General features: G+C 42.1%; 1 protein-coding gene and 1 non-coding gene across 2 annotated transcripts in view; one reads left to right on the top strand and one right to left on the bottom strand.

Moving 5' to 3' along the window:
* The window catches only part of LOC115148992 (procollagen-lysine,2-oxoglutarate 5-dioxygenase 2), a 37,434-nt gene extending 27,713 nt beyond the window's left edge, over positions 1–9,721 (bottom strand). The window contains exon 1 of the mRNA XM_029691392.1: positions 9,476–9,721. Within this exon, the coding sequence (XP_029547252.1) occupies positions 9,476–9,575 (100 nt within the window). The 5' untranslated portion in view covers positions 9,576–9,721. The remainder of the gene's footprint in view (positions 1–9,475) is intronic.
* Positions 9,722–13,120: 3,399 nt separating this feature from the next.
* On the top strand, positions 13,121–13,193 carry trnap-ugg (transfer RNA proline (anticodon UGG)). The gene has a single exon. It is a non-coding gene; the product is annotated as a tRNA-Pro (tRNA).
* The last annotated feature ends 2,078 nt before the right edge of the window (positions 13,194–15,271 follow it).

Here is a 15,271-nt window from a genome sequence, read left to right as displayed (position 1 = left end):
CAGTCTTTATATAACATATAATGTATGGGTATCTGGTATTACAGCCCAGTCTTTATATACCATATAATGTATGGGTATCTGGTATTACAGCCCAGTCTTTATATAACATATAATGTATGGGTATCTGGTATTACAGCCCAGTCTTTATATACCATATAATGTATGGGTATCTGGTGTCGTGACGTTGTATTAGTTAATGTGACGACTGTTGCTCATCGAATGATTAACGGTTTATAATTACGTGATTAAATGAATTAAGCAATGAATCAAGCAATTATTAACTCATTAACCTGGGGCACCATGGGAACATTGTTTTGATTGAGTTTCTATTTCCCAAATTAACTCAAAGGATATCAGAATATCGATTACAACAGTCGCTAAATTAATCAGTTTCCTCTACAGTCTCATTATCTGAAAGTCGTATAATCCGGGAATCTGCACGGACCCGGGCTTTACCACTGAATTTACCACACCAATCTTAGTTGATTATTTATTTACTAGCAAGCTAAAATGATGATAAAAATGCACATACACAAAACACAGTCTAGCTATTGATTAGGACTTAGTATAACGGGCCAACACACTATGGCGCTTGTTACCCAAAATGGGGATTTTAAAGAGAGAGAAAGAAAGGAAGTACACGAGAGAAATATACATTTGGGTTCATTTGTCAGCCATGCTTATTTTAAAATTAGCCTTGCCCCGAACTGCCGCTCTTATGGGTCAGAATATAATGATGTAATTACGTGTTGTAGTTCTCAGGTGGGAAGCTCCGCGTGGGTCGTTTAGGCTTCTAAATGACGCACTTCTACGGCGCAACTCTCCGGTTTGTCCTCACGATGTCAGTGTCCTTCTTGGCTAAGTGGTCTGATCCTCACCCTTGATCTGAAAGGGGTCTTCTGAGGACAGACAGCTCTGTAGCTCAGAGCTCACAGCTTCGGCTCGAATGGTGTCGATACCACGATTCAATCGAGAGTGGAGGCTGGGTGGTTCGGCTTGAATTCACCGCTTAGACACAGCTACTCGTCCGTAGCTCGTGTAGAAAAATATTTCTTTGTCTTCAACCTTGTGTTTCGTTTTGGGGTTCGTCGACTTTGTTAGACCTTCGCTGCAGCTTGGGGTCCAATTAGTCTCCTATGTTAATTCTCCAATCTCCCTGTCTTATACCCTCGGGTCAGAAGTGGGCGTAACAGCCTTTAGGGCGATTCTCTGGGCGGACCAAGTACAGGGGCAAGGCTTAGATTTGGCTAAAAATCCGATTTAGACACTAACTTCACATTTCATCTTTGCCAAAAACATTCTGTTTGATTTGGATATTTTCCAAACAGCGTACATGTATAAACATCAGGCATATACTGGGAAAACTCTTAAAGGTACAATGTTTTCATAATAACGTCATCTCTTAACTTTAAAAACAAATACAAAAGTTACATACATTTTAATATTCCACTTTTCGTCATAACCACCATTGTGGCTGACGGAAACCATTGTTCCAAAGTTCCTTTATTGCATGTTTAAGGTTCTGAGGCCAGTTCTCCATTGTTAGGACAAAGGAATTTCTCTGTATTATGGGCATGAGGTGTCATAAAACCCCCACATCTTCAGACCCCTAGATCTCTCCTCCTCTGTTGGGGGTTTGGGAGATAATCTGTAGGGTGGTGGTCTCCTGTATCCTGACCTGATCAGGACAGTCATGACACTGGTATTACAGCCCAGTCTTTATATACCATAGAATGAATGGGTATCTGGTATTACAGCTCAGTCTTTATAAACCATAGCATGTATGGGTATCTGGTATTACAGCTCAGCCTTTATAAACCATAGAATGTATGGGTATCTGGTATTACAGCCCAGTCTTTATATACCATAGAATGTATGGGTATCTTTATAAACCATAGAATGTATGGGTATCTGGTATTACAGCCCAGTCTTTATAAACCATATAATGTATGGGTATCTGGTATTAAAGCCCAGTCTTTATATACCATAGAATGTATGGGTATCTTTATATACCATAGAATGTATGGGTATCTGGTATTACAGCCCAGCCTTTATATACCATAGAATGTATGGGTATCTTTATAAACCATAGAATGTATGGGTATCTTTATAAACCATAGAATGTATGGGTATCTTTATATACCATAGAATGTATGGGTATCTTTATAAACCATAGAATGTATGGGTATCTGTATATGCCATAGAATGTATGGGTATCTTTATATACCATAGAATGTATGGGTATCGTTATAAACCATAGAATGTATGGGTATCTTTATAAACCATAGAATGTATGGGTATCTTTATAAACCATAGAATGTATGGGTATCTTTATAAACCATAGAATTTATGGGTATCTGTATAAACCATAGAATGTATGGGTATATGCCATCTAAGGTGGAGTTTCCTATTTCTCCATGTGAAATGTTCACAGAAGGTCGTCATAATGTCCCAGAGGTCACGTCCTAACTGACACCCTGCGTAGTGCACTACTGTTGTCCAGGGCTCATAGGGGATAGTGTGCCGGTTAGGACACATACACGGTAAAGAGTGCCTCTCAGTCTTCCTGTGTGACGGTCGAGGAAAGCCCGAGCTCAGAAACCGGACAGCTGCAAACCCGACGATCCAAAGACATCTACACTGTGACACCATCCAGCTTTTACTGGAATGTTAAAAACTAGATTACAAACAAACTCTGTTATAATATCACTTTAGTGATGAAAGACAGCCCTAAGGATAACCTTCCACTTTGTGTCGTCATCTTGACCAATGGGAAGGATTTTCACAGAGAGGTTTCTAGAAGCTAGCGTTTGCTATAGTCTGGTCCAATCATTAATGTTTTTTAACACACTCAGAACTCACAGCAATTAAAGTTAAGCGTCTCCATTTCAACCTATTATGGTCAGGTTTGTGCTTTTCACAGATTTAAAAAGCTGAAAGCTTTACGGTCTAGCAGTCGACGTTGCTGAGAACGTTTAAGAGAAAAGCAAACTTAATCTACTCTGTGGTTGAATTTCAACACAAAGACGCCCAAACACATCTCTCTCTCTGCCTCTCTCCCTATTATAAAAAAATAAATAATCTGTTTTGTTATATTTGTTAAATATTAAAGTGTAATATTGGGATGTAAAACTCAAAATGTAATAATTGCCAACCCTATATCTGACATGGTCCAGGCGTCTTCCTGATTAATGTTCAGAACCATGTGTGTGAGGTGGACACTTTTGTTTCAAAGTAGATTTGTTTAATTAAGACTACCAAGAAACACTCTGTGTGACCCTGATTCAGTCCACTACATCACTAAATCAAACGGTTAAACATGTCCACACACACACACACACACACACACCAGACGCCAGTTCATGCTGTACTCTAAATCAGAAAGTGTCAAACAGGACAGAGAGTATATAGAGGACAGAGAGTATATAGAGGACAGAGAGTATATAGAGGACAGAGAGTATATAGAGGACAGAGAGAATATAGAGGACAGAGATAGAGGACAGAGAGAATATAGAGGACAGAGAGTATATAGAGGACAGAGAGTATATAGAGGACAGAGAGTATATAGAGGACAGAGAGAATATAGAGGACAGAGAGTATATAGAGGACAGAGAGAATATAGAGGACAGAGAGTATATAGAGGACAGAGAGTATATAGAGGACAGAGAGTATATAGAGGACAGAGAGTATATAGAGGACAGAGAGTATATAGAGGACAGAGAGAATATAGAGGACAGAGAGTATATAGAGGACAGAGAGAATATACGAGGACAGAGAGTATATAGAGGACCATGAGAGTATATAGAGGACAGAGAGAATATAGAGGACAGAGATAGAGGACAGAGAGGAATATAGAGGACAGAGAGAATATAGAGGACTAGAGAGAATATAGAGGACAGAGAGAATATAGAGGACAGAGAGAATATAGAGGACAGAGGATATAGAGGACAGAGAATATAGAGGACAGAGAGTAGTATATAGAGGACAGCGAGCGTATATAGAGGACAGAGAGTATAAGAGGACAGAGAGTATATAGAGGACAGAGAGTATATAGAGGACAAGGAAGAGTATATAGAGGACAGAGGATATAGAGGACAGAGAGTATATAGAGGACAGAGAGTATATAGAGGACAGAGATAGAGGACAGAGAGAATATAGACGACAGAGAGTATATAGAGGACAGAGAGAATATAGAGGACAGAGATAGAGGACAGAGAGTATATAGAGGACAGAGAGTATATAGAGGACAGCGATAGAGGACAGAGAGTATATAGAGGACAGAGAGAATATAGAGGACAGAGAGTATATAGAGGACAGAGAGTATATAGAGGACAGAGAGTATATAGAGGACAGAGATAGAGGACAGAGAGAATATAGAGGACAGAGAGAATATAGAGGACAGAGAGAATATAGAGGACAGAGAGTATATAGAGGACAGAGAGTATATAGAGGACAGAGAGAATATAGAGGACAGAGAGAATATAGAGGACAGAGAGTATATAGAGGACAGAGAGAATATAGAGGACAGAGATAGAGGACAGAGAGAATATAGAGGACAGAGAGTATATAGAGGACAGAGAGAATATAGAGGACAGAGAGAATATAGAGGACAGAGAGAATATAGAGGACAGAGAGAATATAGAGGACAGAGAGAATATAGAGGACAGAGAGTATATAGAGGACAGAGAGTATATAGAGGACAGAGAGTATATAGAGGACAGAGAGTATATAGAGGACAGAGAGAATATAGAGGACAGAGATAGAGGACAGAGAGTATATAGAGGACAGAGAGTATATAGAGGACAGAGAGTATATAGAGGACAGAGAGTATATAGAGGACAGAGAGAATATAGAGGACAGAGAGTATATAGAGGACAGAGAGAATATAGAGGACAGAGAGTATATAGAGGACAGAGAGTATATAGAGGACAGAGAGAATATAGAGGACAGAGATAGAGGACAGAGAGATATATAGAGGACAGAGAGAAGGAAGAGAGTATATAGAGGACAGAGGAATATAGGAGGGACCCAGAAGAGAATATAGAGGACGCAGAGACGTATAATAGAGGACAGAGAGAGAGAATAGAGGACAGAGAGTATATAGAGGAGGACAGATGAGAATATAGAGGACAGAGATAGAGGACAGCAGAGTTATAGAGGACAGAGAGTTCTATAGCTGGAACAGAGAGAATATAAGAGGACAGAGAGTATATAGAGGACAGCGAGTATATAGAGACAGAGGCGTATCTAGAGGACAGGAGAGTATATAGAGGACAGAGAGAATATAGACGACAGAAGAGTATATAGAGGACAGAGAGACTATAGAGGACAGAGATAGAGACCAGAGAGTATAATAGAGGACCGGAGAGGATATAAGAGGACAGAGATAGAGGACCAGAGGCGTATATAGAGGACAGAGGAATATAGAGGAGCAGACCGAGTTTATAGAAGGGACAGAGAGTATTATATGAGGACAGAGAAGAGTCTATAGAGGGACAGAGGATAGAGGACAGATAGACGAGAATATAGGCGACAGAGAGAATATAGAGGACAGAGAGAATATAGCGGACCAGAGAGTATATAGAGGACAGAGAGTATATAGAGGACAGAGAGAATATAGAGGACAGAGAGAATATAGAGGACAGAGAGTATATAGAGGACAGAGAGAATATAGAGGACAGAGATAGAGGACAGAGAGAATATAGAGGACAGAGAGTATATAGAGGACAGAGAGAATATAGAGGACAGAGAGAATATAGAGGACAGAGAGAATATAGAGGACAGAGAGTATATAGAGGACAGAGAGAATATAGAGGACAGAGAGAATATAGAGGACAGAGAGAATATAGAGGACAGAGAGAATATAGAGGACAGAGAGTATATAGAGGACAGAGAGTATATAGAGGACAGATGGACTTCCTTCACAATATAAAAACTAAAAAGTATCTTTCTTTGTCAATGAAAGTGAAAATATCAGATGAGCATATTCAGCTTTGTCATCGTTTGCAGCCCAGTGTTGATATAGACTCATAAAGCTTTTTAATTCGTAAAGCCATCTTTAAATAGTGACAGAAGCTGTTTGATGTGGAGATTATAACGTTAAATGTTTCAGAGTGGGAAAAAAAAACTTAATTTAGTGTCTCCCTGGCCCAGTTCAGTTTCCAGACTTGTGAACAGTTAGATGCTTATCCTGTAACACACAGCGTCTACAGACAGATTTAATCCATTCCTTTGAAAGAGGTGGAAGAAATATAGAAATAGCAGCGATAAAATTACATTATTATTTTGAGCCAAAGCCCTGGGCTACTTAACTACCAAAAACACTGATTGCATCATGTCCAATGTAATGAAATATGCCAACTGAAAGCCTTTTTCAGAGAGATGTTTTGTTCTGCAGCGTAGCTGGTTTGTGAAAGTGGCTATCCAAGGGTGTAATTATCCCCCACCCCACCTCCCCCTAAACTATAAGCAGAAGGAGAGGGGCTAGACATACATGGCTTAGTGAGAGAGAAAGGGCTTCTGGGGGCTGTAGTTTCCTCCAGACCTCACAACAACCACTGTACTGTTAAGTAGTAACACTAGTTTACATCTAAACATAAAGCTGTCATGATGCCGAGTCTCACAACACGTATGGCTACAGTTGGTTTCTAGGCTGAGCGGCTTTAACAAGCAGCCCTGTGTTCTTTAAGCAGTTATGTTTTACTGAAATGATTACAGAGTAATTGACAGAGCAATTTAGTGACACGTGCCACGTTTACTGACGAAGTACATCAAGTTCTAACCCTTCTGGGGAGGTTTCCTTTAGTCTACTATACCTAAATATATCCCAGTTCCCACTCTGACAGCTGAGCTGTGAGGTCCTAACTTCTGTATGTAGTAGCAGGTTGTACTTCACTGGGGTCCATGTTTTTTTTTTAGGCCTAATTCTAAACGGGTTGGTCAAAACAAGCGTTGAGATTTGGTTGAGATACTAAAAAATAAAATAAAAACTGGTTAGGAAAGGTAAACTTATGATGCAAAAAAAAACAATGGGCATCTTGTTTTTTTTTTCCATCTGATAAATTCATGCTCATCCAGCGTCCCATCTGGACCAGCAGCAAGTCAACAAATTAACATCCAGCGTCCCATCTGGACCAGCAGCAAGTCAACAAATTAACTTGGATCTCTACTGTAAAAACCATTTAGATATTATTTCCCCCTTGCTTCACTGTCCTATTGACAATTAACGTGGCAGGACGAGACGGACATCTTTTCTCTCACTCAGTTCAAATTAATCTGCATTATTTAAAAAAAAAAATTATGGATATACACAAAGAAATATCGACAGAAAAAAATGGTCAAACTAAATGAAATGAAGCTACTTGGCTGTTATTCTAGCTGCAACGGTTTTGACTTGACCGCGTTAGTCGTAGTTGGCTAGCTAGCGAGAGATAAGAGATGGAACATTTAGAACGAACGACATAGAACAACAAATACTTCGCGACTGGGTCACGATTTTGGCAACCTGACCGATCGGATGAACGGCCAGCCGGCCTGGCTAGCAACCATAGATGTGTCGGGACTTCTTGGCTTATATTTTCGTTGAGGGATGAAATAGTAGCCTATGCGTACATTGATCAAAATAATGTTTTTTATTTAATTGGTAACCCGTTGTAGAAAAGCAATTGAACACTCGAGGTTGTGTAAAATGACGTTTTTTTTATTAGCACGGCTGTGCTAATCTACGGTACTTTGTTCTGTCCCGTACTGCAGCACAGCCAGCCGCCTCGTATCGCAGCACAGCCGCCTCGTACCGCAGCACAGCCGTCTCCGTACCGCAGCACAGCCAGCCGCCTCGTACCGCAGCACAGCCCCCCTCCGTACCGCAGCACAGCCGTCTCCGTACCGCAGCACAGCCAGCCGTCTCCGTACAGCCGCCTCGTACCGCAGCACAGCCGCCTCGTACCGCAGCACAGCCGCCTCGTACCGCAGCACAGCCAGCCGTCTCCGTACCGCAGCACAGCCCCCATGTACCGCAGCACAGCCAGCCCCCTCCGTACCGCAGCACAGCCCCCTCCGTACCGCAGCACAGCCAGCCGTCTCCGTACAGCCGCCGCGTACCGCAGCACAGCCGCCTCGTACCACAGCACAGCCGCCTCGTACCGCAGCACAGCCAGCCGTCTCCGTACCGCAGCACAGCCCCCATGTACCGCAGCACAGCCAGCCCCCTCCGTACCACAGCACAGCCCCCTCCGTACCACAGCACAGCCCCCTCCGTACAGCCCCCTCCGTACACAGCACAGCCCCCACCGTACAGCCGCCTCGTACCGCAGCACAGCCCCCTCCGTACAGCCGCCTCGTACCGCAGCACAGCCCCCTCGTACCGCAGCACAGCCCCCTCCATACAGCCGCCTCGTACCGCAGCACAGCCGTGCTAAGAAAGTGATTTAGCACGCCCTCTCTGTAGAATTGTTTTATTATGGAGTTTTTGACTGGTTTATTGTGAGGCCACTTAGCGTAGCCTGCTATGATGCTATATGATCAAACGATTAGGATGGAGCGATGGGAGGATGGTATCAGGGCTGGCGTCCTGGTCCTCAGCCTCAATTGCTACCCGGCTGGTGGACGAGAATAGGGCTGGGGCAGCTGGAGTAGGGATTGAACCAGTAATTACTGCGGTGGAAGGGCAAATGTAAAATACACTATCACCTGTGCCATAAGGGTCCAGACCTCTAGGCAGAAGGCTGTGGTGCGCACACATACAGAGAGGATTCAGTTGAATTGGTACTATTGTAATAATTCCAACAAGGAGGCCTTCTCATTCAGTTGGCAGCACAGCATTATAGCAAACTCGTGAGTCTACAGATTAATTCAAGATAGACAAGCTCATGAGAAAACACACTCAAACTAATACATGTATGCGGAAAGTTTAAAAGTTTGTTGGTAACTAGAGAATACTTCTACAGAAGACTGGTAAAAGTGTAACTTTCTACATCTTACTATAGATTACAATTATTATTTGGATTTGGATTCGAAAACAAATGTGCCGCTCCACTATAAATTAAACCAGAACATTAATTAAGGATGAAAATGTGAGAAACTGCAGAGAAACGGACGTTTATTTTCCCTTTGAGAGAAAGTCCTATCGTGTAATTTTGACATCAGCATGTTCCACTTCGCGAACACAGCAGACGTGTAATTGTCCCACACCAAGCGCTGTTACGGTGAACCTGCGCTTCCTCGCGTTACGTGATGTATTTTCTGAATACTACATCTCTTAACATTGATCACAGATCAGTGGATAGACATCGTTCACAATAGCAAGATAATAAAGTAACATTTTAGAAAATAAGCACATTTATTAGGAGATAAACTATTAATAAGTAGAGAAAGTGTCAAAAACAAGACAAAACGACTTCAATTCAGTGTTATGTAAAAAAGAAACGTGTTGGCTATAGGACCAGAAGAGTTTAAATAATAGCCTAAAGCAGCTTACCTGTTGGAAATGGCTGTTGACTGCTGTCGGCTGAGTGGGCATTGGAAATAAACTGTGCCCAGGAAAACCATAATAAAACACCAAACTTCACATACTCCATGTCTTTTGGTGGGTTTTCAGGCAGTCCCTTGTTGCAGAGCGGGGTTAGGGGACTGACCGATCCGTCGCTTCTCCTCCGCCTGTTTGCTGTGCGCCAGTGGTCAGGACGCCCACCTTGGGGTCGACAGCTTACTGGCTCTCCTCTCGCGATAATAGAAGTCCATTTAAAAAAAAAAGTAAATCCTTCAGCCAAACTTTGAGGGAGAGAGAGAGAGAGAGAGCTGGGTGAGAGTGAGGCAACAGTTGGTTAAGCCCCCAGGGATTGCTAGAATAAATACTGTTATTCAGAGAGAGAACAGAAAGCTAAAGGTGTGGTTCCTTAATTGCAACTGTAACCACTTGGCTACTTCTTCCAGTAGTGTTGGATGTTGGCCTAACAGACAGTTAGAGAGAGATAGAGAGAGTTAGAGAGAGTTAGAGAAAGTTAGAGAGAGTTAGAGAAAGTTAGAGAGAGAAAGAGAGAGAGAGACTGTATATATACATAATTTGACATTTTGAAATGTCTTTATACTTTTGGAACTTCTCTGAGTGTAATGTTTACTGTTCATATTTTATTGTTTATTTCACTTTTGTTTATTATCTACTTCACTAGCTTTGGCAACGTTAACATATGTTTCCCATGTCAATAAAGCCCCTTGAATTGAGAGAGAGATACAGAGAGAGAGAGAGAGATTAGAGACACATATTTCTCTCAGATTACACAGGCTCACAAAGAACTGGAAAACAAATCAAATTTTGATGAACTCCCATATCTACTGGGTGAAATACCAGTGTGCCATCACAGCTGCAAGATTTGTGACCTGTTGCCACACAAAAAGGGCAACCAGTGAAGAACAAATAACACTGTAAATATTTATGTTTATTTATTTTCCCTTTTGTACTTTAACTATTTGCACACCATTATAGCCAATAATATAACATTTGAAATGTCTCTATTCATTTGAAACTTTTGTTTGTGATGTTTTGGCAATGTAAGCACATATTTCCCATGCAAATAGAGCCCCTTCAAATTTAATTGAATTATGCGAGAGAGAAGCTTGGTGTGAAAGTGTGATTGAACAAATACAGCTGTGTTTGACAAACCCCCTACAGCTCTAAAGTAAGTAGCCTACTCCTACCCCTCCTCCCTGTCCCCTTCCTCCCTCCCCATAGTGATTGAAAAACATGATGCCTGTGTGGTTAACTGTCATTCTCTTCTCTCCTCAGTTCTTCTAACAGTTCTGACTCGAATGGCTGGAAAAAGGAAATAGTATTTCAATGACAACTGTGAGAAACACTTTTTTTTCTTCAGAAATCACAAAAAAAAAAATTGTTCAATCAAAATGAAATCAAACTGGTGGGAACCACACACAGTTCATTTAATTTGATTTAACCTTTACTTAGTTAAGAACAAATTCTTGTTTACAATGACGGCCTACCCCGGGCCAAACTCTAACCCGATTATGCGCCGCCCTATAGGACTCCCAATCACAGTCGGTTGTGAAACAGCTGTAGTGATGCCTCTAGCGTTCGTCGTAAGGAGTGGACCAAAATGCAGCGGGAATGTGTATGCTCATCTTCCTTTTTATTTAGGGAAAAAGACGTGAACACAAATTAACAAAACAACGACGAAAAAAACAAGCCTCGTAAGGACAAAATGACTATACAGAGAAACAACTATCCACAAATCCCAATGAAAACACACCCCTATTAAATAGGATCTTCAATTAGAGGCAACGAGGAACAGCTGCCTCCAATTGAAGGTCAACCCAATAAACTAAGCATAGAAATAGAATGACTAGACACAGACATAGAAATAGACTAACATAGAACATTACCCAACAAACCCCGAAACACACTAAACAAACACCCCCTGCCACGTCCTGACCAAACTACAAAAACAAATAACCCCTTTACTGGTCAGGAAGTGACACTAGCACTGAGATGCTGTGCCCTAGACCGCAGCACCACTCGGGAGCCCAAAAGTTAAGCTAGATCAGGACGACGGAAGCTACAACTTTTAGAAACTGATATAAGATGATAAATTGATAAAACTATCGTGTACTATGGAACAAGGATTATAAAAAAAAAGAGAGGAAACAAAAGCTGAGGGCATTAAATCAACTTCTACTCAAAGCGAGAACCACGAAGAAACAAACAGTTGTCTCTCGACCTGAAATTACATCACACAATTCCATGATTTATTTAGCTAGTTTAATTTGATAGTTAGGCATTGATTGAGGTAACTGAATCAGGCTAGTCCTGTAATGGTTTCTATGGAACTGGAATCAGGCTAGTCCTGTAATGGTTTCTATGGAACTGGAATCAGGCTAGTCCTGTAATGGTTTCTATGGAACTGGAATCAGGCTAGTCCTGTAATGGTTTCTATGGAACTGGAATCAGGCTAGTCCTGTAATGGCATATATGGACTGGAATCAGGCTAGTCCTGTAATGGTTTCTATGGAACTGGAATCAGGCTAGTCCTGTAATGGTTTCTATGGAACTGGAATCAGGCTAGTCCTGTAATGGTTTCTATGGAACTGGAATCAGGCTAGTCCTGTAATGGCATATATGGACTGGAATCAGGCTAGTCCTGTAATGGCATATATGGACTGGAATCAGGCTAGTCCTGTAATGGCATATATGGACTGGAATAAGGCTAGTCCTGTAATGGCATATATGGACTGCAATCAGGCTAGTCCTGTATTGGTTTCTATGGAACTGGAATAAGGCTAGTTCTGTAAAAGTTTATATGGAACTGGAATCAGGCTAGGACAACGACCCTAAGTACACAGCTAAGACAACGCAGGAATGGCTTCGGGACAAGTCTCTGAATGTCCTTGAGTGGAACATCTCTGGAGAGATCTGAAAATAGCTTTGTAGCGATACTCCCCTTCCAACCTGACAGAGCTTGAGAGGTTCTGCAGAGAAGAATGGGAGAAACTCCACAAATACAGGTGTGCCAAGCTTGTATCGTCATACCCAAGAAGATTTCAGGCTGCTCTGAATATGGGAAATTTCCGGTTTTTATTTGAATACGTTTGCAAAAATGTTTAAAAACCTGTTTTTGCTTCGTCATTATGGGGTATTGTGTGTCGATTGATGAGTGAAAAACACAACTTAATCAACTTTAAAATAAGGCTGTAACGTAACAAAACGTGGAAAAAGTCACGGGTCAGAATACTTTCCGAATGCATTGTATTTGACCATAGGAGACAGCTAGATGCAGTAAATTAATGTTTTAATGAAGCTCAGCTGTCTCAGTGTGAGTAGGCTGTTTCTCACATGTGTTCTCTTATTCAGGTCTATGATGTCTTAAGTGTAGTACATCATGTGCCCAGGGCCCCAGGCCGTAGCCCATGTCTGGAAATGGTAGTTTGGATGACTTTCAGGCTTTCCTTAGTCTATGACATCATTCAGCTACTCCTGCAGAGGTATCCCAGACAGAGAAGGAGAGAGAGAAATAGTTTATGAGTGAAATAGTTTGGCCTCCGAGGTGCCTGGTAACACACTGCTAAAGGTCAATGCCATGAAATCCATGTTTCACTTGGACTGGGACCAAGAAGGTCCCGTGTGGCTCAGTTGGTAGAGCATGGTGTTTGGAACGCCAGGGTTGTGGGTTCGATTCCCACGGGGGGCCAGTACGAAAAAGAAAAAAGTTTTAAGAAATGTATGCATTCACTACTGTAAGTCACTCTGGATAAGAGCGTCTGCTAAATGACTAAAATGTAAAGAAGGGTTTTAATTCTAGTTTTATTGTAAGAGTCACGAACAATGTCAGAGGACTTGTTGTCAAGGCTAGAGGAGGTGTTGTCAAGGCTAGTGGAGGTGTTGTCAAGGCTAGTGGAGGTGTTGTCAAGGCTAGAGGAGGTGTTGTCAAGGCTAGTGGAGGTGTTGTCAAGGCTAGTGGAGGTGTTGTCAAGGCTAGAGGAGGTGTTGTCAAGGCTAGTGGGGGTGTTGTCAAGGCTAGTGGAGGTGTTGTCAAGGCTAGTGGTGGTGTTGTCAAGGCTAGTGGAGGTGTTGTCAAGGCTAGAGGAGGTGTTGTCAAGGCTAGTGGAGGTGTTGTCAAGGCTAGAGGAGGTGTTGTCAAGGCTAGAGGAGGTGTTGTCAAGGCTAGTGGGGGTGTTGTCAAGGCTAGAGGAGGTGTTCTCAGACAGGATGTCTCGACTTCAGACGAGTCCCAAGACGCGTTTGGGGGTTGTAGAGAAAAACAAAGAACATTGAGACATAGCCGATGCAAAAAACAGATATACTATATGACCAAAAGTATATGGACACCTGCTCCTCAAACATCTCCTTACAAAATCAAGAGCATTAATATGGAGTTGGTCCCCCCTTTGCTGCTATAACAGCCTCCACTCTTCTGGGAAGGCTTTCCACTAGATGTTGGAACATTGCTGTGCGTACTTGCTTCAATTCAGCCACAAGAGCATTAGTGAGGTTGGGCACAGATGTTGGGCGACAATGCTTGACTCGCAGTCGGCATTCCAATTCATCCCAAAGGTGTTCGAATGGGTTGAGGTCCGGGCTCTGTGCAGGCCAGTCAAGTTCTTCCACACCGATCTCAAAGCATTTCTATATGGGCCTCGCTTGGGGGCAATGTCATTCTGAAACAGGAAAGGACCTTCCCCAAACTGTTGCCACAAAGTTGGAATGTCATTGTATGCTGTAGCGTAAAGATTTCCCTTCACCGCAACTAAGGTGCCTAGCCCGAATTCCTCCTCCACCAAACTTTACAATTGGCACCATCCATTGTGGCAGGTAGCGTTCTCCTGAGATCCGTCAAACCCAGATTCATCTGTCGGACTGGCAGATGGTGAAGCGTGATTCATCATTCAGGAAAACGCTTTTCCACTGCTCAAGAGTCAAAAGGCTGTGAAATTTACATCACTCCAGCCGACGCTTGGCATTGCGCATGGTGATCTTAGGCTTGATGCTCCTGACGAACAGTTCTTGTGCTGACGTTGCTTTCAGAGGCAGTTTGGAACTCGGTAGTGAGTGTTGCATCTGACAATAGACGATCTTTTGATCGATCTTTATAATCCACTAATTTGAAGGGGTGTCCACATACTTTTGCATATATAGTGTCTCTAGCTTAAATATTAGACACTATCAGTAGCCACAGTCAGTTCTACCCACATACATTTATAACTGTCTCTAGTGTTAGTTTCCTGACATTTATAACTGTCTCTAGTGTTAGTTTCCTCACATTTATAACTGTCTCTAGTGTTAGTTTCCTGACATTTATAACTGTCTCTAGTGTTAGTTTCCTGACATTTATAACTGTTTCTAGTGTTAGTTTCCTGACATTTATAACTGTCACTTTAGTGTTAGTTTCCTGACATTTATAACTGTCACTTTAGTGTTAGTTTCCTGACATTTATAACTGTCACTTTAGTGTTAGTTTCCTAACATTTATAACTGTCTCTTTAGTGTTAGTTTCCTCATATTTGTACCTGTCTCTAGTGTTAGTTTTGTCAGGAATCCCGCTTCCTGAGTCTGTTTTCTGCCTGAGCTGACTGTTTTTTGTTTTGGAGTCTGTTTCCTGAGGTTCCTGAACGCACCCTGCCTAGTTGCCGGGCAACGAAGCTAGGCAGGAGAACTCTCGATTACCCGCACCTGCATCTCATCAGCCATCTGCACACCTGGTCCTGCTCATCACCTCTTCTCTTCATAAGCCCTGAGCTGACATCCATTCCCTGCCGGATCGTTAGCAAC

This window comes from Salmo trutta, chromosome 2 (assembly GCF_901001165.1).
Source record: "Salmo trutta chromosome 2, fSalTru1.1, whole genome shotgun sequence".
In the NCBI taxonomy this organism is placed as follows: domain Eukaryota; kingdom Metazoa; phylum Chordata; class Actinopteri; order Salmoniformes; family Salmonidae; genus Salmo; species Salmo trutta.
This window is presented reverse-complemented; position numbering and strand designations above follow the sequence as displayed.